Source organism: Varanus komodoensis, unplaced genomic scaffold, assembly GCF_004798865.1.
Source record: "Varanus komodoensis strain SLA01 unplaced genomic scaffold, ASM479886v1 scaffold1, whole genome shotgun sequence".
Taxonomy (NCBI): Eukaryota; Metazoa; Chordata; class Lepidosauria; order Squamata; family Varanidae; genus Varanus; species Varanus komodoensis.
In genome coordinates this window covers 74,005,149-74,025,840 of record NW_025335268.1, presented here as the reverse complement: position 1 = coordinate 74,025,840, position 20,692 = coordinate 74,005,149, and the positions used below count along the sequence as shown (strand labels likewise).

Here is a 20,692-nt window from a genome sequence, read left to right as displayed (position 1 = left end):
AACCCCTCTCAGGTGAGGCAGGGTGGTCGGGCCCTTGAGGAATACGGAAGTGCTGGGGACTGGGAGAGGGAAGAACCGGGGTGCGTCTATGGCACGGGTCTGGAAGACCACAGCTTCTGCTGGAAGCCGCACGGTCACGGGGCAGCATCTCAGCTCTCGGGTCACGGCAATTCAAACTAGTTGTTCTCCATTAGAAAACAATTGCTCAAGCTGATCTTTCACGTAGACCAAACAAAACACAAATAGGAGCGCTGCTGAGCAAAAACTGGGCAATGAGAATACAGTAAAGCCAGTCTTTAAGCAGATGCTTCCCGAAGGCTGAGGAGTAAGACGTTCTCATGATCGGCCTCCAAGAACAGAGCAGAAAAGATCACTGAGCATGCAAGAAGCATGATCGTGGGCGACTGTCCGAGTGAAGCCAGGTGAAAACGGTACTACGGCTGAGAAGTGCTGCTTGACCTCATCATGATGGGGAAACCCTGCTTTTCACATTTTTAAGTAATGTGTTGTCAAGTTCAAATGTAAAAACAGACAATTTTACAAAACTGTATACAAGGAAAACTGGAAAAGGTGAGGAAAAAGGCGCCAGGGTGGAAACTGCAAGATTCTGCAGTCGTGTGTCTACGGCAGAGAATCCCTTTGGAAGCTGCTGCCTGAAGGTTCTACTGAGAGCTCTCAGAAGCGGAGGAGCCACCGTGGGAATTCTGATGCCCCCAGTGGAACACCAGCAGCGTTCCAAGTATTTTGCAGAGTTAACAAGACTCCAGCTGCAAGGAGGGAGAGAGATCGCAAGATGGGGCTTCCACGAACTATTAAGAGTCTGCAGGGGCAGCAGTGGAAGAAGAAGGAAAGCTGCGCTGGAACAGGCTCACCTGTGACAGCAGCATCGTGGCAGCAAGCAGGGCAGGCCACACAAGCACTGCCTGTCATGTCCTGGGATCCCACAACAGGCGTCCTGCTTACAGGTCAGCCTTGACCACCTGACTGCATGAAAACGTGTACAAGAGCGCTTCACGGAGAAAGTGGAGGCACGCCGGGATTTGGTTGCTGAAGGAGGCCAAATCCGAAGGAAATACCATTCCCTGTCTATACGGGGAAACACATAAATACCCCTGTAAAGCCGCCTAACCCCCCCCCCCCAAACAACTCCTGAGGTGGCTGAGACAAGAGCAGGGGGTTATAAATCAAAAGTGCAGAACATAGGAAGGAATTAACGCCTCCAAAGGCTTCTACTGGAATGCTTTCTTCTGTAGAAAACGCTTGTGGGATGACTTGCACAGGGGAACGTGCCTGGAAAACAGCGCACTGGAACTGGCACCTGTGCATATTTTCTTTCAGGAAAGATCCATCAACGGGGAACCAACCAGGCAGAACCCCACTCCCAGTCTCTCCGTAAAATAAAATGCACATGTTCAGTTCCACGCGGGCTCCTCCAAGGGAGATTTTCCAGCAGCTGAGTGCGCCACTGTTGGAACCGTCCCTTGCAAGCAAGTGGTGATCAGGGGAACTCCCTCTTCCTGGAACCAGAACGGGAGACCTTGGATTGCTGTATCCAGAGATCTCCAAGCGGTTCATGTTCTGGAAGCCAGGGAAGGCAGCTCCTATTCTGGGAATGGGAGAGGCAGGAGAAGCAGAGGCTTAGCCAGAGAGGGATGTAAACTCTGACAGTGCTAAGCAGGATTAGGATTACGTCAAGATGCGCTCCATAAATGACCTCTGGGAAGGGGACAACTGCTGCCGACACTGGTCCTTGCGTTCAAGATCACAAGCCGAGGGAGAGGGGCGACTGCTCCAGCTTCTGCACAAGTGGGCGGGGGCCCCTCAGCCACCTGCAGCCTGGGCCCTGCCTGGCAGGGCGGATGCGGCCCAGGCTCGGTCTGGCGGTGCCCGTGCGCAGACCACCGGCGGGCTGGCTCCACCTGTGCTCACAAGCACATTGCGGCAGAGAAGAGCGATGGGCTGGCACAGAGGCCCGGCGAGGACCACCGCTCAAGCCCAGCCAGGCAACATGCAGGTCAAGCCTGAAGAGCCTTCCAGCATCTCCCCTTCTCTTTTTCTCTTGATTAAAAAGCAGGTGCAGGAAGCTACGACTGCAGGAAGGAGAGGCGAGGAGGAGCTGCTTCACCCACCACCTGCTTTCCTATACAAAAGCACCCTCTCCGAACAGCCTCCTGCCCTGCCCTCAATTTTTCTGCTACAGGCAGGGTAGTTGTTAGATCGGGGGTCTGAAGCAAACAAAAGCGGGCTGGGCGGGGAAAGGTTCTGCAGCAGCTCCCCACCCCATCCCCCTTCTGCCTGCGGAGCCACTTCTGATTCAAAGCGAAGCTGCGCTGGGAGGCTGCACGGGCCCTTTCCTTCCCAGTGGTCCGTTTGGGCCATGGAGAGGCAGCAGAAGCCAGAGGTCGCTACGCGATTCAGACCAGACCTGCGTTCACGGCGGTGCGTGGGGCTGAAGCGGGACCGGAGGAGGCCGGCACAACACAGAACTGTTGGCCCACGGAGGCCACAGAGGAAGCACACCATCTGATGGGCCATTTCAGTTGTCCTATTTAGAGAAAAAGAATTATTTGGGGGGATTTGGGGGTGGTGAGGAAAAAAGGGGGGAAAGGGAGGATTCTCTGGACAAAACATTAGGACAAGCAGCTATGCTGGGATTTTTTCACACGGGGGACGTTGGTTTTTTCCTGCTGGCGCCAATCTCAACACTCCTTGCGGGGAGGAATATACAGGCCCTCGTGATGCTGGGTGTCATCTTGAGAACTCAGCAACGCAAAGGAAGAAATCGGAATGAGACTTATGGACAGAGCTTTCTCCATGGAGTAGTTTGCCTATTCATAGCATAACTGGGAGGGTCCCGGCTGAGCAGCAGCTGGCCAGTAAAGGCAGGAGAGGGGAGGGCTGTGCTCTGTCTCCACTGTGCACAAGTTCAATGGGAAAAGAGAACTCCAGGTGGCGGCCAGGAACTAAACCCTCAAATTGTTCATTCATGTCCCACAAACTTACTGAGTTCAAACTTCTTTGGTTCTTAAAACACACGCCCTGCACAAATCCCACTCTCTACTCCTTCTACTGGTTCTTTGCTAATTTTTGTTCGATTTCTATTACGAATCCAAGCACATTTTGATGCCTCTGGTTTCCATGTTCCTTGGTGCCAGCAGCTGAAAAATGCCATCTGCTCTGCATTCTTGGTGGGGGGGGGAGGGATCACAAATGCTGTTACAAGTCTTGGGTGGGACACCTTTGTGCTGCTTTCTGTACCAAAATTTACCTGTCTACGGCTAACTCAAGCCAGCCCCATGCTTGTTCCTCCCCGAACTGTGCCCCTCTCTGTCTTCTGCATACCACCTTCCTAAAAGCGAAAGACGGGATGTAGTGAGCAAAGGCCCCCAGGAACGAGGGGGCTCCTTTATTCAGCGGAAAGGGACACCGGCTATCTCCAGGGCTTGCTCTGAAGGCTGCTGCTGCTGAGGGAGCGGGCGGAGAGGGCCACGGCGGGGCTGGCGCTGGGCAGGTTCTGGCTGCTCCGGACGGCGGCGGCCTTGGCGTCTCGCGCTGAAGAACCACGGCTGAGGCGGCCTGCAGGGAGGGAAGCGCCAAGAGGGCATTATTTCTGGCTTATGCTGATGGTGCCATCAAAATGGTATCTGGATCATGGTGCGCTGACTAACTGCACATGCTTTCTCATTGCAGATCTACTGGCAGTGGCTGCGTGGTCTGAGTGGCTGGCTTTAATGGAACAGCAGTTAAGAAACACTTCCCGCCCACACTGATTTTTCTGTTTTGAGAGCTGCAAAGCAAGGAAAGAAATCCCCAGTCTAAAGTCCATAAAACGAACCACGGATCTACATGTAAATGTGTATGTTCTTCTGTCTCCTTGGTTTCTCTCCTGACAAAACGTCACGGTTGGGTTAGCCCTGCCTTCTGGCTCAAAGTGGGCTCCTTCTTGTCTGCTCTCCCAGCAGCCAAACAGGCCGGGGAGAAAACCCCCCCAGTGAGAACCAGTGCAGACAAAAGTGCCAGTAGCGTGCAGGGTGGGGACTGCCATGCCCCGAGGCCTATGGCGATCTCCACAAGGCTGGAAGGCTGGACCTGGGGCATTCTCCACTTCCTGCAGTGTGCCTGGTGCATGGGAATCTGGCCCAGTCAGGCTGGCCCAGGCCCCAAAGGGAAGCCTGTTCGCCTCTAAGCACGTGGCCAGACGCCTTCCCGCAGTGCCCCCCAGCACAGACCCCGGGGAGAAGCAGTACTGCAGCCATGGACCCACCACACATGCAGGTTGTGGGATTTGGTGCCAGTCGAGGACAGCCGTGAGGCGTTAAGCATGCGATCTTACTTCCAGTGTCTGAAGGGTGCTGCTCCTCTTCTAGGTAGTAGCGTATCTTTTGTATGTCTTCGGCTGTAAATCTCCATTTATTCTCAGTGGGTGGGGGGAGCGCCTGCCTGGGAGTGGCTTTCCTCCGGGCAGAGCCAGGCTGGCCAGCCAAGAGGCAAGAAGCGGGGAAGGGGCCCGTCACCAGGCCTTCGGGGACCTTCTGAGCGACGACCCTGAGACCTGGGAGGCAAAAGGGAAGAGAGCCTGATCGTGAGATGGGAGGGCGGCACAAGAGCCCCTTCGCGACCGCTGAGCTCGCTCAGGCTGCAGGGGAGCCGAGGGGACTGGCCCAGATGGGCACCCCCGGTGCCACCCTGAGCGTGCTAAATGGCAAGCACATCAGGCGGCCTTCCTCAGCCGTGCCGGCCGGGGAGGATGGGAATTGCCATCTGACACCTCTGGAGCAAGGCAGCTGAGGAAGGGCTGCAGTGCAGAGGCGCCAGGCGAGGATGGTGCCCACGTCCACAGCCACGTATCAGCTGCAGGCTTGCTTTAGCGCCGGAGGAGCGGGCAGGGCCCTGAAGGCAAGGAGAGGAGGAGACGGGAAAGACGACGTCTAGGTGAAGGAGTGCTGCGGAACGAGGGGCTGCGCCACGCAACGCACAGCTCTTGGGAGGGAGGGAGGAGAGAAATCCACATACGTGCAAAATAGGATTTGCCTAACTGCCACGGGTTGCAAAAGCTGCCTTTTCTTACGGCAGAGTTGGAAGTAACTTTGGTGTCTGGTTTTGAATGAATTAATCTGGATTAGTTGGCTCTTTTTCGTTGTCTGTGCACAAGCAGAGAACAAGGGAAGTTTTCTTCCTCTGTCCCAGTCTGCTTTAGATCGTCCCGCAAGAGAGCCAGGGCACGCAGCTAGCTCTGAATGCCCACACGGCAAACGAACAGGGCAGTCCCAGGCCCTCCTACCTCCAGACAGCATGAACAAGTTCTCGAAGCCCCTCTCACACATGGTGGTGGCAGCCTGGCTGGCCACTCTCTCGTCGTCGTCGTAAAGGATGATGATCTTCCCGTGGGCGTTTTTCTGGTGCGGGGAGACGCTAAGGCTCAGGAACAGAACAAGGCGGAGGCGCGAGTGCCCTTCCAGCCTCGGGCGGTGCTGAAGAAGCCGTGCCGGCCCCCTCTGCCCAGGGAGTGGCGTGGCACGCAGAGCTGGGCGCAACTGCCAGCAGTTTCTAGTGGGGGACACTGAAGTGGGTGGGCTCAGTGTTGGATCGCTGTCAAAGGCCAGCTGTCATCAGCAGCCTGAACCTCTCTTCAGAAGTGCCTGAACTTAAGCGACTTCCTTGGGCCTTTCCAAGGGGAAGAGAACATTCGCAGTGGCTTTGTCCTTTCTGGGTGGAGAGATTCTTGTCGAGCAGGAACAGCGTGGTGGGGAAAGCCTCGGGAATCCCTTCCTAGCCTGCCACACAACTAGGCCAGGGGACGAATGTCAGAGAGGAGGCACTGAAGAGAGGAGAAGCGAGTGGTCGTGGAGGAGGCTGCAGCAGCGTCGCTGCACTCAAGACACGCGTTAACATGCGGACTGCGTATCGCTCTGTGGTCACGTGCCCTGGCAACCACACCTCCCTGGCACACTGTGCCCAAAAGGGTCAGGAGTGCTCAAGGGTCCCCCTGACAAACACGTCCTCTCTCAAATCCGTCCCCCGCCATCATAAGCTCTTACCCCCACGGGGTTGCAGGCACACCTGAATACAGGCTGAGAAAAGCAGCTGCATATGATCACCAAACCACGGCGATGTGTGCCGCAAAGCCCTTCAGCTCACCCCCGTAGGTAAGCTACGCCATGGGCCTGCAGGTATCGCTGCCCTCAGCTCACCACGCCCAGCCAAGCTTGGTGTAGCAAACAAGGATGCATCCCATTTTCGCATTCAGTGAAGGATACATATTCCAAAATGCTGTTCGTGTAGGGATTCATGGTTCTGGATAGTGTGGCAATGGGATAGGAGTACGCTGTAAAGACAAGAGAAAAGCAAGCTTAGAAAGGAACAGCTGAAGCTTTAGAAGAGAGATGGAACTCTCGCCTTGCTAGAGGATGAAAAGCTCCACTTTCCATGAGAACCAGCGCATGATCTGCTTTGCCTGATCACCACAGCTCACCGTGAGTTACGTAAGCCATGGGTTCTGAATGGCTGTTAGCCACCTCACAAGCCAACCCTGCTGATTTGAGCAGCTGTACCTGAATGTCAGGCTGAAAAGCGACCGACACACACACAGGGTGTCTAATGACCCCTTGTGTCTTGAGAACCGGCCCAGCGACTCGACTAAGCTTGGTGGCCATTTCTACAGTGACACAAAGAAACTGGTGTTTGAATCACCAACATTCACGGGCTCTTATAGGAATGCAGGAAGCTCTGAAAGAGCTTGAGACATGCAGGGAAGTGTGCAGAAAACAGACTGAACTCACTGATGACTAGGGCACTGGCTGGTACTGCGCCAGTGCCCCGGTTCAGAAATTCACCCGAGTGGATCACTTTCAGGAGCTGGGCTGATCTGAGCAGCCAGAGCCTGACGGAAGCGGGGATGCGGCAGGCTGGCCTTGTCCTGAAGACACGCTGGCAGTTAGTTCCACAGGTGTCTCTGGAACTGGGGAGGATGCGTTGCCTGTTCCCATTTTCTGCACGGGGCTCGACAACCCCCGGGAGAACAGAGCGTTTCTACCCCGGTTTGCACCGCTAGGCACACGCTCCTGCATGTAACCCACCTCCGTGCAGCCCATATGAAGGGCCCCTTGAAGCACAGCCAGTAAGGCAGCGCCACTCCCGCAGTCCCGGCCTGCTCACCGCCCACTATGTGGCACTGCTCGTACGCATCCCGCTCCCGCACGTCCAGCAGCAGGAAGGGGCAGTCGGGGTAAGGCCCATCCTTCATGGGCGTCTCCGTTTTCTTCGGGGTGTCTTTCCCCAGGTCCAGCTCACCTACGCCACTGATCACGCTGCAGGGGAAGAAGGGCGGTGGCGTTACAAGAAGGGCCTCGGGAATGCTGCTCGATCTGCTCCTTCAGGCTGCCATGTTCCTGTGGGAACCAGCGTCACGTGGGAGCGGAGCCAGTGAGCCAGAAAACAAGAGGGGAAATGACACTGCCCTCCACCCACAGGAGAGCAGACTGGAAAGCAGCACAGCCAATTCCCCAAATAAATGTTCCAACCCCTTCAGGTTCTGGGTCAAGGTCCTGCTCCAGGTGCCGATGACTAAGAGCATCAGAAAATCTCCTCTCCCAAAGGCAGGCTTGTTCTACCCAGGAATTGTTTGATCTTATTCAATCCCGGCACTGCCAGCGACAAGTGCCATGAGAGAACTATTTCTGGTTTCAGTTAACAAACCACAGACTCGTTTAGTGATGGGTGAACCCGAGCACCCTGAACAGGCACGGACAAAGCTCCACGCTATTCAATACCTCTGCAAGGTGGAGCGATGGGACTCCCCAGCTCCAGTGTTGTTTATGAACAGGATGGGGCTGGCTGGCTTCTCTCCAGGGCTGCCTTTGCCATTGGTTTCCGCCGCAGGGTCAGCACTGCTCTCTGCGGGAGGAGCGTCGCCCTCTGAAGGGAGAAAGGTGATGGTCACAAGTCACTCGCCGTCTCTTTTTCGGACAACAAGCGCCTTTGCCCTCTAGCACTGCATGACAACACGCATCCACTTCCCGTGCAGGAAAACAGACTTCCAAGACTTTTCTCCAAGAGGCCTCCTCCAAGACCCACCTCTACGGAATGCAACTGGAAATGCTGTGCAGCAGATGCATCTCAGACACATCTGCCGCGGCTAATGAGAGGCACAAGCACCCGCGCTGCCGGTGCTGCACTGTGGTCTGGGGAATGATATTAACGTCCCAAAGTTCTGTGTTCCTTTATCACTCAGAGAGCTCTTGACAATAAGGAAAGAGCCGCATGTGGTCAGTGATGTGGGTGGAGGGTTGCAGAATGTCCCAGGGCTGAGACCTGGATCTCAAGGAGCAAATCAGGGAAAACACCCACCAATGCAAGCAGTGCTGAGTACGTCAGGAGCGCGGCGATTCAGGTGTGGCGTCCCAATCTGGTCCTCTTTGCGTTTCTCAAATGGCCATGTTCCCTTCCCAGTGCCCCACTCCCTTTTACCCAGCCACCAGACAGGAGGCAGCTTCCTGCCTTTTGTGCTGTTTTTCCTCCTGTACTGAAGACCGAAATGCTTCTCCAAAGGCTCAGTTGTGGGCAGGAAGATCTCTAAGCTAAAAATATACTTCTTGTGGTCCTGCTCCTTTGCCTTTGGCACTCCCCACCACTGAAACGCTGCTCTCGCAAGCGCCTCCAAACCTGAATTCCGCCCTCTGGCAGGAAGAGGTGCCCAGCCCTAGACCAGATGGCTGACTAGCCCAGCCACCCGCAGAAGCCCCCCTTGCATGTCCACGCCCCTTTCTCTGAATACTAAGGACACACCGTCTAGCTTCTGATTTTCCTCAGGTGGCACTTCGGAGTTTTCGTCAGACAGAGAAGCAACCTGGATCACCTGTGGGTGGAGAGGAGGACAATACCAGAAGCAGCTTGACACCCAGGGAGCTCAGCTGGCTGGGACTCTTCCATTGTTTCAGATATCTGTTTGCAAGTTTTGTATACATTACTTTTACGATAATGCAGTATTAAGGTGCTAATCTTTGTAACCTGCCCAGAGAGATCCAGCTATTGGGTGGTACAGAAATGTAATAAATCAAACAAAATGAATGAGATGACTCAGTAAACCACATCAAACTGAGGGAAGTGGTCTGGTGATGATTTCCACATCAGCCAAGTGGAATGGAAGGCGGGAAATGGGGGGGGGTCTCCATGGCATCTCAGGCACTCTGCACATACCCTGAGCCATCACTGTTACAGCGTCACACGCCCCAGGATTCAGTCACTAAGCCGATCTTTGCTATCTGGGCTGAGGACTGATGGGTCCAAGCAAAACCGGGCCTGGTAGCCATCCAGCATGTTCGATGGCAGAAACCTCATTTCTAGAAAGTAACTTCAAGGGGTGGGCAAGAGGAAGATCCTGGGAAACCAGCAGAGGAACAGACTTACATACCAGCTGGGCGAACGTGGTCACTTTGAGTCTCTTGAAGAGCTCATCTTTCTTGTACCTGTAATCTGGGGAACAGCAAAGAGGTGCCACCTGTGAGGAAACTCTTGCGGTATTGCTAGAGAATCTGAGCCACAGAAACCAGGAGGTTTGCCAAAATAACACATCGGTGTCCTGCCCTTCCCGCAGGGAGTGTTGAGCAGGATGCTCATGAAGCATTCTTGAGATCTGACGTACATGCATTCGGCCCAGCTGGAGAGCTGGCTGGCCCCAGGATTAACGGATGAGCGTGGCTTTTATGTCCTCAAACACTCTCTTGCGGAAGAACGAATGTTGTTGCCATTCTCTCGGTTCTCAGGCATGAAGGACAGGACGGTGCCCGTCCAGCTCCCAGCACCTGGCTCTCATCACAGCCCCTCTGAGCAGCTCATTTGCCCGCTTCTCCAGGACTGGCCTCGCCTGCGGGGCGGCTCACACAGCCAGCAGGGCTGCAGCTCCTGCCTGGGGCCAACCCGCTGCATGCAGCCATGTAGGACCAGCGTCACTTGCGCTTGCCTAACCGTCGCCTGTAGCGGAAGGCTTCCCACTGAGACCCATGCATTTCAGTGGAGCCTGCAGAAGAGACATTTCTCGTGAATTCTGCCCTAGCCTCCTATCTCTGTTTCACAGATGGGAAATAAAGGACAGGGAGAGCGATCCACTCAAGAGCATTTGACGCACGATGGCACTCGGGCAGGGAACTGAAGCCAGATCTCCAAGATCCGTCCAACTCACTAATCATCCGGCTTCCACAACCAATACTCTCTCGGTGGCTGCCTTCACACTGCTGGAAGATGACCCTCTACTCAAACAGAGGGTCTTCCGACCATCAGCTGCCCTGCCCCCGCCCCCAGCCGTACTATGTCCCCCAGACTGCACTGAGCTACCACACGGCTGGCTCACTGACACACAAGGAAGCACAGCATACAGCCTGAGACATGAGCACGTGAAGGATATGCCACTATCCAGCCTTTATTTTTACTGTGCCATCCCAGCGTAACTAAACAAGTCTAACTCCTGCTGAAAACCACAGCTGGCTGAAACCAGGTAACCCCTCCTGGAACATCAGGGTGTACTCGTTCCCCCGTCGGGTCCACACGCTGCTCAACACCCTGCTCACCCCCACCCATGCCTATGCTTCGTCACCTGAGGTGGCTGCTCCACTGGCCTTCGGACAGGCCCAGCTTCATCGAGAAGCCACCTCAGAAATGCTGTTAGGGAAGGTAACAGAGCCGTCTCCTTGGTTCTGCTTCATCAACGTAACATACCTGGAGCTAATTTAGAAGGTCCATTTAAGTTTGCAGACATCTCGAAGTCAAGATTCAGTGACACCCAAGCAACATCTGTTCAGGACTGCCTACAACACCTCAACAAGCAACAGTGCAAGATTTACAAAGAGATGAAATCTAGGCAGTTTCTAACTTGTGCCGGCTAGATAGGCAAATGTGGATTCCGTTTGCTGGTTCCTCAGTTTTGATTTTGTTAGCCTTGTAGTTATATCTCTCATGTTACACAACAGACAGAAGCAACACTGTCCTCGGCTTTTAACTAGTGTCCAAGTGGTGTCATTTATCCATGAGAAATCAAGACTGTTTGCAAATTATCTGAACCACACAAGGTGCTATTCACCACTGGCTCACTGAGAGCCCTTCCAAAACTAAGCTTCCTGAAGCGGGGTTTAAACAGAAGAAGAACTCGACACAAAAGGGATGGCAAACTTTCACAACAAAGAGCTCAGATCAAAAAGGACAGAAACACAACCGGGTCTGTGGTAGCTATACAGGGACGACTCTGCTAAAATTTCAGTACTCAAAAGCAATCTGCTAACAAAAGGAGATTCTGAAAGTAACTTCATTTCTAGTTGACCGAAGCAATCACAATTCTTTAAAAAAGAGCAGGGGGAGGAATAACAAAGATACTTTTTTAAAAAGCCAAACCACCCCAAACTTCAGTATTCTAAGTATAAGATTTACCATCTGAACTGTACCAAATGTACAAGGACACTGTCATCCAAGCTACGTGCATGGACATAAACCAGGATTAATTAAGCAGAGAATCTTAGTCTTAATTTTGAAAGGCTTCTCACCTTCACTGTTGCAAAGGTACTGTGGCCAACTACTCACAACACAAAGGGACACTGTGGTATGGAAATTGTCTCAGACTATGACTCTTCTTGCACTGAGGTGTTAATCTGGACATGAAAAATTAGGCAAACAAGGACAGGCAGCGTCCTTCCTGCGGGTGCCCCAGGCCGTCCTGTGAAAAGCTGTCCCTGTGTGCTGCTTGCTCATCCCTCCCTTTCTGGTCTGTAGCAACCCCTGGTCATGTGACAGGCTGCAGAGTCTGGGACCCCACAATTATTTGCCACCATTAGCAGCCTGGTTATCAGTATATCATGCATTACTCACTTCTCTTGATCTCTTCTAGTTTTTCAGCGTATTTGGTCATACTGCTACCTGTGAGAGAACACACATCCAGTAATGCATCTTTTTCTATGGAAATTGTACTATTCATTAATTTTCCCACAAACTGATTGAAAGGAGGAAGCTGAAATCTTAACCACGGCCAAGACTTCATCTTATTCCACCTGCTTATGCAAAATTAACTTCTTACAGATAATTATTAAAATGAGCAGGGCTAGAAAATCATGCCAAATTGCTACTTCCAAGAGGCTTGAAATGTATGGATTTTTTCTCCTTTTTCTCCAGGGAGCTCAAGGTGACGGACACGTTTTACCCTGTCCCTTTTTATCCTCACGAGGCTGACCAAGTAATGGGAGCAAGTAGGCTGGGGGCCTTGCTCCCAAGTATTTGCCTGCTTCCATGATGCACAAACTCAGAACTCTGAGAAACAACCCAGTTTTAATACAACTAACACACCACGGGTTTCTCCCTCAGCAACCCAGAGTTTCGCATCTGCACGTCATGGAAAACCACCCAGGACCAGGGCCCATCTCTAAGTCGCTTCACAAAGTGGAAGCAAGCAAGCAAGCAAGCAGACGGCAGCCAAGATGCCTGCTCCCATACACTAACAACCAACAGTTAACAAACCATGGGTTATTTGATCATCTAAATTAATTATATTTCTGTTTGATTATATCCTCAGGTGATGTTGGCTTAGGGTCACCCTGTGAATTTTAAGACTGAGGGTCTCTGCTCACCATGCTTCCTCTGAGATGGGAGAAGCTTCTCTTTTGACTTCGCCATTGTTTGGCGTGAGAAGCATAGCGACAACTACTTGCAAACGTGAGCTACATTTGGTCCGTTGCACCAACATCAGAGCATTTGAGGGATCTGCTTCTACTCTGCCTTTCCATTCAAACACACTTCTTTTCTACCAGCAATCAGGTATCGGATGGTTCCCATAAGAAGGATCAGTGAACCATTACGTATAATGAAAAGATGGTCCAAGATTGTTCCTTGGTAACAAGTATGGTTCACAAGTTGTACATCAGGGAACAGAAAAGCTTTGGGAACATTTCTAAATATGTGGATGTTCAATAACTTATGGCTGGGGCTCACCAGGAAAGCAAATACTTTCATTCAGAAATGAGGTCAGCCAGCAGAATTGGGAAAGGCCACTGCCTGTCCAAATCTCTGCAGGGCTGCTGCCAGGTCAGGGGAGACAATTCTGGGCAAGGCGGACTGATGGGCTAACTACCAGGTGGCTTCACCTGTTTACACCATCTAAACGAGCAACATAGTAGATGGAGGCGGTATGGTGTTTCCCCACTCAAGAAGCCCAGCTACGAGTGACCCTGTGTCCAACTGACAGTTACGTTCTTACTGCCATCTCCTCTGCTCTCACTTCAAATGCTCGAGTAAATCTGCTCTACCTTCTGTCTTGCCCTTATGTCCAGAAAAGTTACTGGCTCTAGCTGGTATTAAAACTAGCCCTAGGTTGAGGTACTGGAAAAGTTACCCATGTGCCCACAGTGGTGATTTGTAGCCGAGAAGGAGAGAGAAAAAAATAATGCTTCCATTCTTACTCTTCATAGGTGACCAGACCAGTGGCTCCATTTCCACGCCTCCTCTATTGACATTTTCACAGTATCCATCCAACAAGTCAACTTGCTGATGGTTTGGGCTAGTTAAGTTCCCATGAGCAACTAGGTCACCAATGCGCATTATCACCTCATGGTCAGACATCACAGTTCACACAATCCCATGATAAGGCCACATATTCTTGCACATGTGAAATCCGCTCATGGGTAGCAGCAAGAGAGAGACAGACAGTTCATGCGGTTTGCCTAGCTCCAAATAGCCTCTTCCCCTCACCTGTGTCAAGGCGAGTTTTTACATGCTGGTATTTAGGATTCTGTGGGATCCTTTTGGTCAAAAACTGTTCAAAAGAGAAAGAGAGAAAAGCCATTCAGTAAGTATAGCAAATAACCCAAGCATGTAATGGAGAACTGATGGAGATAACTGCAGGACAAAAGCATTCAGAAATGGCAGAGAATGAGTGGAGTACCTCCTCAACTCTAGAGACAATAATCTGAGATCTTCAGAAGCAACAGACACAAGATTTACAATGCTCACACAGTTTTCTCCCTCCAGCATCCACCAGTATATCTCCTGGCCCACTGCTTCACTGAAAGGATCCCTGCTACAAGGACAGAGGAATACAGCCCATTTCCCCTCTCAGATTCCTTCAGGTCAGTCATGCAGCCAGGAGAAAGAGAAAGCAAGTCTGTTACTGAAACCCCCAGATGCCGTCCACGGCCTCTTGGGCCATGGTACACGGGCCATAGATGCTGCTCTGGTACTCTGAAACAGAAGCCAAGCATGCATGGATGAGATGATCTCACAGCCCAGCTTCTTCCAGCAATACAACCATGAGAGGGAGCAATTACATTGAAAGACCCCCAGCCAGAAACAACAGTCTCGAGCCACCACATTATCTGGTTGGGAGTGACTGTGTCTACTTCGGTTTGGGGCCGACCGAGAGCAGCCCACATACCTGTCCTCCTGCTCTGCGTTCTCCAATTTGATGTGATGTCCAAACCTAGAACCCTGGGTTGTTGAGAGAGACCCTATCTACGCTTTGAACCCATGGTTTCTTATGGAGTTAAAAGTCTGGGTTGTTTAAGTCAAAAACCCAGAGTTTCAGATTTGGACACTAAACCAACAATCCAGGAATAGGGCATTCCTGGGTTGTTTCCCCAAAACGAATCAAAGCAGAATTAGTGAGTATGGGCAGGGGCAGTATGCTTGCACTGAGGCAGCCCCACCAGCTCATGGGGGGAACAATACAAAACCCTATTATGTGTAAACTACAGTGGACTCCTTCGCTTTAATAGAATTGCTGTAATACTGCTGCTCCCAGTAGGTGCTACTCAAACTGTTCCTCTCAGTCATGGCAGGCAGAAGACGTACGTTGGCTGGCTAGCTTGATCTCCTGCCTCAGTTATGCCTGGGGCTTGCTAGGGCTCACAGGCACTGGCACAACACACGGAAGCTGCGGACTGGCCCTGGCATTTCTGTGCACTGGAAGCTCTTCATTTTTATCTCTGCTGACTTTCAGTAGCTTCATTTTCAAGAGACATATGCCTTGCCCCTTGTATTATAGCACTGCCTATAGGGTGGAAAAAAGTTCATAAATAAATAACCACAGCTGGAGAGTGGTTATTTATTTGAGAGGGATGCTTTAACTGGGAGTCCTGCACTGAGCAGGGGGTTGGACCGTCTGGTCCCTTCCAACTCTGCTATTCTATGAGTCCATGAAATATTATTTAACTAATTCCTATACTGCCCAACAACCAAAGTTCTTATGTAGGCAGAACAACTTTGCAATGGAATTCTGGATGGCTGTTCTGATATGATCGCCCTTAAAGTATACCTTGCTTCTCACATCTTTTTTCTAAGTGGCTTTGGGAAGGCACTGCCTCAAAAACAGCTTTAAAATACCTGAAATAAAATAATACCAAGCATGATGCTGAAAAAAATAATCCAGAGTCCTTAGACCCAGCATTAAAGTTCTTGGTGACTGGACAAAGAGGTGTAGCACATGTATTAGTCTGGTAATGCACTGCTGCCTGTGGCTACTTCAATGTCCAATTCACATGCACCTGTTTAAACAGCAAGACTTGAATGGAGCGAACTCGGTTTAACTTTCTCCCCACCCCCACTTGGATTGCTTGGCAAAGAATTTCTGTCACTGCTATACAGAGAGCAAAACATTAACACAAGAAAACAATCCTTTTCCAAGCATTGCTGTTTACTAAACACAAGTAAAACAAATATGCCAAAATAGATTTCCTTAGGACAGGGGTGGGCTATAGATTGGTTTGGCCTGCAACTCCCAATGTACAGCCAATGCCGAGGGGTCATGTGAGTTCTAGGCCAAACCAACGAGAGAGCCAGAAATCACTTACTTGTGCCTAGGGCAGTGATGGCGACCCTTTTAGAGACCGATGGCCAAACTGCAACCCAAGACCCACTTATTTATCGCAAAGTGCCAACACTGCCATCAAACCTGAAAACTGAGGTTTTAGTTTAGAAAAAAACAACTCACAGCCAGGCCAAGCAAATATACAGATATCCTTGGCAGCGCATTGACTGGCCATGCGAAAGCTCGGACGAGTCGCGGCTAATGAGTGGCGGCTCATGATGTCATCACCTGGGGCCGCTACTTGTTTCTGAGCATGCACATGGCCCCTATGGGTGCTGTTATTTGATGCTCAGCTGCTGGAGTGATGCTGGCGCAAATTGGCTTGCGTGCCGACACAGAGGTCTCTGCATGCCCTCTGTGGCACATGCACCATAGGTTCACCACCACTGCCCTAACTCTACACTGGTGCACACCCCTAACCCTATAGAGCTGCCAGGTTGCTGACGGGGACGGGGCGTTATGCTCACATGACTCCAGTCCTCCATCAGCTTCACTGGCTTCCCATTGAAGCCCGGGCCCAATTCAAGGTGTTGATTATGACCTACAAAGCCCTAAACGGCTTGGGTCCTGGCTACCTGCACGAGCGCTTACGTCCGTATATGCCCGACCGCCCTTTGAGATCTGCGGGAGAGTCCCTTCTCCGGGAACCCTCCATGAAAGAAATTAGGAGAGTAAGTACCCGGAGGAGGGCTTTCTCTGCGGTGGCGCCCAACCTATGGAATTCACTCCCCAAAGAGGTCCGCCTGGCACCGTCGTTACTGGTTTTTCGGCGCCAGGTAAAGACCTTTTTATTTAAAACATCATTTCAATTGTTAAAACATATGATCTGGCCTGGGCAACTTCTTCTTCCTTCTCTTTCTCCTCCTATATTTTTATTTTATACTGATAATTTTAATTTTGTATTTGTAAATCAATGTATTTTTTGTATTGTTATATTTAATGGTAATTTATTATGTACTATTGTATTTCAATGTATTTTATCATGTTGTAAGCCGCCCCGAGGTTTCGGCAAGGGGCGGCATAGAAATGTTATAATAATAATAATAATAATAATAATAATAATAATAATAATAATAATATAGGGCTAAAATTCCATTGAAAAGAGGGCTATTTTGAAAAAAGCCTTCCTTGAGCAGCCTTTTCTGCATAGCTCATCATTTCGGCCCATTCTAAACACATCCCAACGAGCAAAATCATGCCAGGACACCTAGTTTTTCTTTCCCTAACCCTACCCCTGGTGCACACCCCTAACCCTAATATAGGGCTAAAGTTCCATTGAAAAGAGGGCGATTTTGAAAAAGTCTTGAGTAGCTTTTTCTGCACACCTAATCATTTCTGCCCTTCTAAACACATTCCAACAATCAAAATCATGCCAGGACACCTCATTTTTTTAACCCTAACCCAGTGATGGCGAACCTTTTAGAGACTGAGTGCCCAAATTGCAACCCAAAACCCACTTATTTATCACAAAGTGCCAACACAACAATAAAACCTGAAAACAGAGAGTTTAGAAAAAACAACTTATAGCCAGTCCAAGCAAACTTTTATAAATCCTTAGCAGCGCACTGACTGGCCATGCAAAAGCTCGCACGAGTCGTGGCTCATGAGTCGCGGCTCGTGACATCATCCCCTGGCGCCGCTACTCCTTTCCGAGTGTGCGCATGGCCCCTATGTGCGCTGTCATCTGATGCTCGGCTGCTGGCGCGATGCTGGGGCGACTTGGCTCGCATGCCGACAGAGAGGGCTCTGGGTGCCCACTGTGGCATGCATGCCATAGGTTTGCCGCCACTGGCCTAGGGCGCCAGAACATTTTCCAACGCAAACCAAGTTTTCCTATATAAGAGAAGCTAATTTGCATTGGAAATTTATGCAAAACGTTCCAATTCAAAATTTTCCAAAAATCACTAGTGCTTTGGTACAGCAATATCTTTGGACACCTCTGCCATCAAGACTATCAGCACTCAACTATTTAGACAAGGGGTCCTCAAACTTTTTGAACAGGGGGGCAGCTGAAAGGTGCCGGTGATGGGCCCGGGTCCCCAAGGCGGTGCGGGCGGGGGGTGCGGGCTGGGGTGGGCGCGCACGGCGAGGTGCCTGCTTGCTCACAAGGAGATCGTTTTGGACTCGCTCGAAGAAAAGGATCTCCTTGCAAGCAAGCACAGCGAGTCCAAAACCTCTAAGGTAGGCCGGATAGATGGGCATGGTGGGCCGGATCCGGCCCGCTGGCCGTAGTTTGCGGACCCACGATTTAGACAACAGATTCACAGAGCAGGATGTCCAGCCTCACCCAGCTTGCTGCCACTGTAGGAAATCCGCTGCTAGCATATACCCCTGATAAAATTCATCCGGTCTTTGCTTCAACATTTTTAATGAAATTTAACTCTGATTTCAGGAAGATGTCATGTTTGATCAAATTCCATGCCCCTCAATTCAGCACTCAATAAAAGGGAAGTGTGACGTCCACCTCCCAGGAATTGGGAAAGGTGATGAGAAGGCAAAAGCTAAGACAGCACGCAGGATCATGCAGATGGAAAAGATGCAAAGGCTATAAAGTGCAACACCTACGCTCCAGTTCCAAGGTCTGATTAGCACAAATGGCATAGAAAATTCTTCTTCAGATCCATGCCTGGAACTCAGAACCAGGACTGCACTGGCTCTCACATTCAACAGGTGTACACATGCATGCCAATGTGTAGGATCTTAATAGTAATGAAGATAAGTCAAGCACTATTATTTGGGACCAAGATGATAGGCTAATGGAAGATCAGGATCTTCAACCGAAGTGGGAGAACCATGGCCACATTTTCTTTAAACAGGTGTGGGAAGGTGGCAGTAGCCTCATCCTCAAGAACCAGAAATTTGGTTTGCGTGTAACAACTCAGGATATGGATTGTGTACGGGTTGTAGCAAAATCATGAGTTTTGTAGAATTGCAGGTTATTACATATGAACCCTTTACCATGATTTAACTGTAGACTTTTAACCATGAGCAGCCCAGAAACTGAACCATAGTTTTCTGTTGGGTTATGAACTCCGGACTGTTTGAGGTTAACAACCCACAGCTAAACCAAAAGTAGGGATTGAACTTAACAACAACCCTGGATTCAACCAATGGTCATTACATGGATTGACATGTAAACCAAGTTAACGACAACCCATGATTTAACAACCAATACTCAGGATTGCTGCTATGTGTGAACCAGGCCAGAATGTCACAGCGGCACTGCTGGGTCAGGGAAAAATTGATCAAGTCTAGCGTCCTGCTCCCCACACTGGCCACCTAGATACCTCTGGGAAGCCCACAGGAAACAGGGAACCACAGTACCAATCCTTTCTTGTTCTTTGTTCCCAAGCTGGTGTGACTGGGAGGTACATGGGCTCTCTCAGCGAGCTTCCACAGAGCCATCATGACATGCGGCTACAGAAAGACACCTGCCCCACCTCTTGGAATACACACACTCCTCCTTTGGGAAATGCAAATGAACGGGCGGGATGGCAAGGAACCCCCCAAACCATTCATGGGGGAGGGAACCTAAGGGGGGGTCCCAACGACCCACAGGCCCAGGCTTAACTAGAGAGGGCAAGCAGAAAAGGGGAGTCCGCAGACTGTGGTTTGTTCTCTTTATACGCCCCCTTTTTTCCCTTTCAAGGGGCTCAAGGAAGCTGAGCCAATCCCCCCCCCGTGCGATTATACCAACACCCACCCTCTGAGGTAGATCAGGCTGAGCGTCGGGGACTGCCCCGGAGCCGCCCCGCAGGTGCCGTGGCCCAGTGAGGATCGGAGCCGGGATCTCCCGGCCGGGGGGAGGGGGGCAGAGAAGGCGGGGCAGCACCTTTGGGGAGCCCCCCCCGACGCCTGCATGCGTGTGGCACCTGCGGGGGAGGGGGCGTAAACGGCGGGCGGGGGGAGGGGCAGCCGCTAGGAGGGGCTCCGGAGGCAGGGGGCCGCTCGGAGGGAGGCCCAAGGGGCGGCCCCCGGGGCGCCTCAGGAGCCGGCCGCCCCCGCCGAGGCCGCAGAGGCGGCGGACCCCAACCACCCGCGGGGCCTCCCGCCCGGGCCTGCAGGGGCCGGGCGCCCCCTCACCTCAGGGTCCCCGAGGCGCCTCCTCGCCGACATCCTGCCCAACTGTCAGCGTCGCCCTGCGCAGGCCCCTCCTCCTCCACGGAGGCGCGCCCTCCCACCAATCCACGCCTCTCCGGCTGGCGGGCCGCCGCTCGCATTGGCCGGCCTCCGGGCACTGGAGCCAATCAGCGCTCGCGCGCGCTGTCTCCCTCTCAAACCTCTGCGAGGGCGCCTCTTTTTGCTATTTAAAGTCCCGGCACGTCTTAGCGGCGCGCGCACGCCGCCCGCCTCTTTCTATGACAAAAGGGCGTCAGCGGTTGCTGGGGAGACGCGGATGCCTCCGCTTTGGAGGCGCTGGGGCGGCGTTGTGACGCAATGGGTTTGCGATTCTCTCAGAGGGCGAATGGTGTCCTTGCGCAGCGGCTCTTGCCTAGAAGGAAGGGGGCACTCCCTGCAACAAATAGTGCCTCCTACCCCAATTCTGCCACCCCTCCCCCCGCTTATCCAGAGCGGAAAGTACAAAACAAGTTATGCTGGTGATGGCTGCAGTCCCATGCATCCTTCCTTGGAGTAATCCCAGTAACTCCTTCTGCCTTACATCCGAGTAAGCTAACATAGGACTTGGGTGTGCAAGCAGAGATTTAACGCTCCTTCTGGATCAGCATGGCCCTGTGCTGTGATTGACTCACACCCGGCGGATCTTTGGCTGTCTTAAACTCAGCCTCCTAGCCTTTCCAGCTTTAAGTTTCTAGTCCTCATCACACACAAAAATGCAGGAATGCAACCCTTTTCTTACGT

The 20,692-nt window shown here is 51.8% G+C and overlaps 1 protein-coding gene across 1 annotated transcript; it reads right to left on the bottom strand.

The window, feature by feature from the left end:
* Nucleotides 1-2,046: 2,046 nt before the first annotated feature.
* On the bottom strand, nt 2,047-19,948 carry CEP41 (centrosomal protein 41). Its single transcript, XM_044429049.1, has 11 exons — nt 19,916-19,948; nt 13,720-13,783; nt 11,851-11,898; nt 9,410-9,471; nt 8,785-8,854; nt 7,770-7,914; nt 7,156-7,307; nt 6,258-6,325; nt 5,282-5,396; nt 4,334-4,552; nt 2,047-3,576 (listed from the first exon to the last, which is right to left on the bottom strand). Exons 1-11 carry the CDS (start codon nt 19,946-19,948, stop codon nt 3,431-3,433), a joined length of 1,122 nt encoding a protein of 373 aa, XP_044284984.1. The 3' UTR covers nt 2,047-3,430.
* Between the last annotated feature and the right edge of the window lie 744 nt (nt 19,949-20,692).

Excerpts from the sequence above, each read along its gene's own strand:
- CEP41 (XM_044429049.1), bottom strand. The coding sequence starts at position 19,948 with ATGTCGGCGAGGAGGCGCCTCGGGGACCCTGAG. Across the intron at positions 8,855-9,409 it reads TGACCACGTTCGCCCAGCTG|GTGATCCAGGTTGCTTCTCT; the intron begins GTATGTAAGTCT and ends CTCCACCCACAG. Across the intron at positions 6,326-7,155 it reads GCAGTGCCACATAGTGGGCG|CGTACTCCTATCCCATTGCC; the intron begins GTGAGCAGGCCG and ends TTGTCTTTACAG.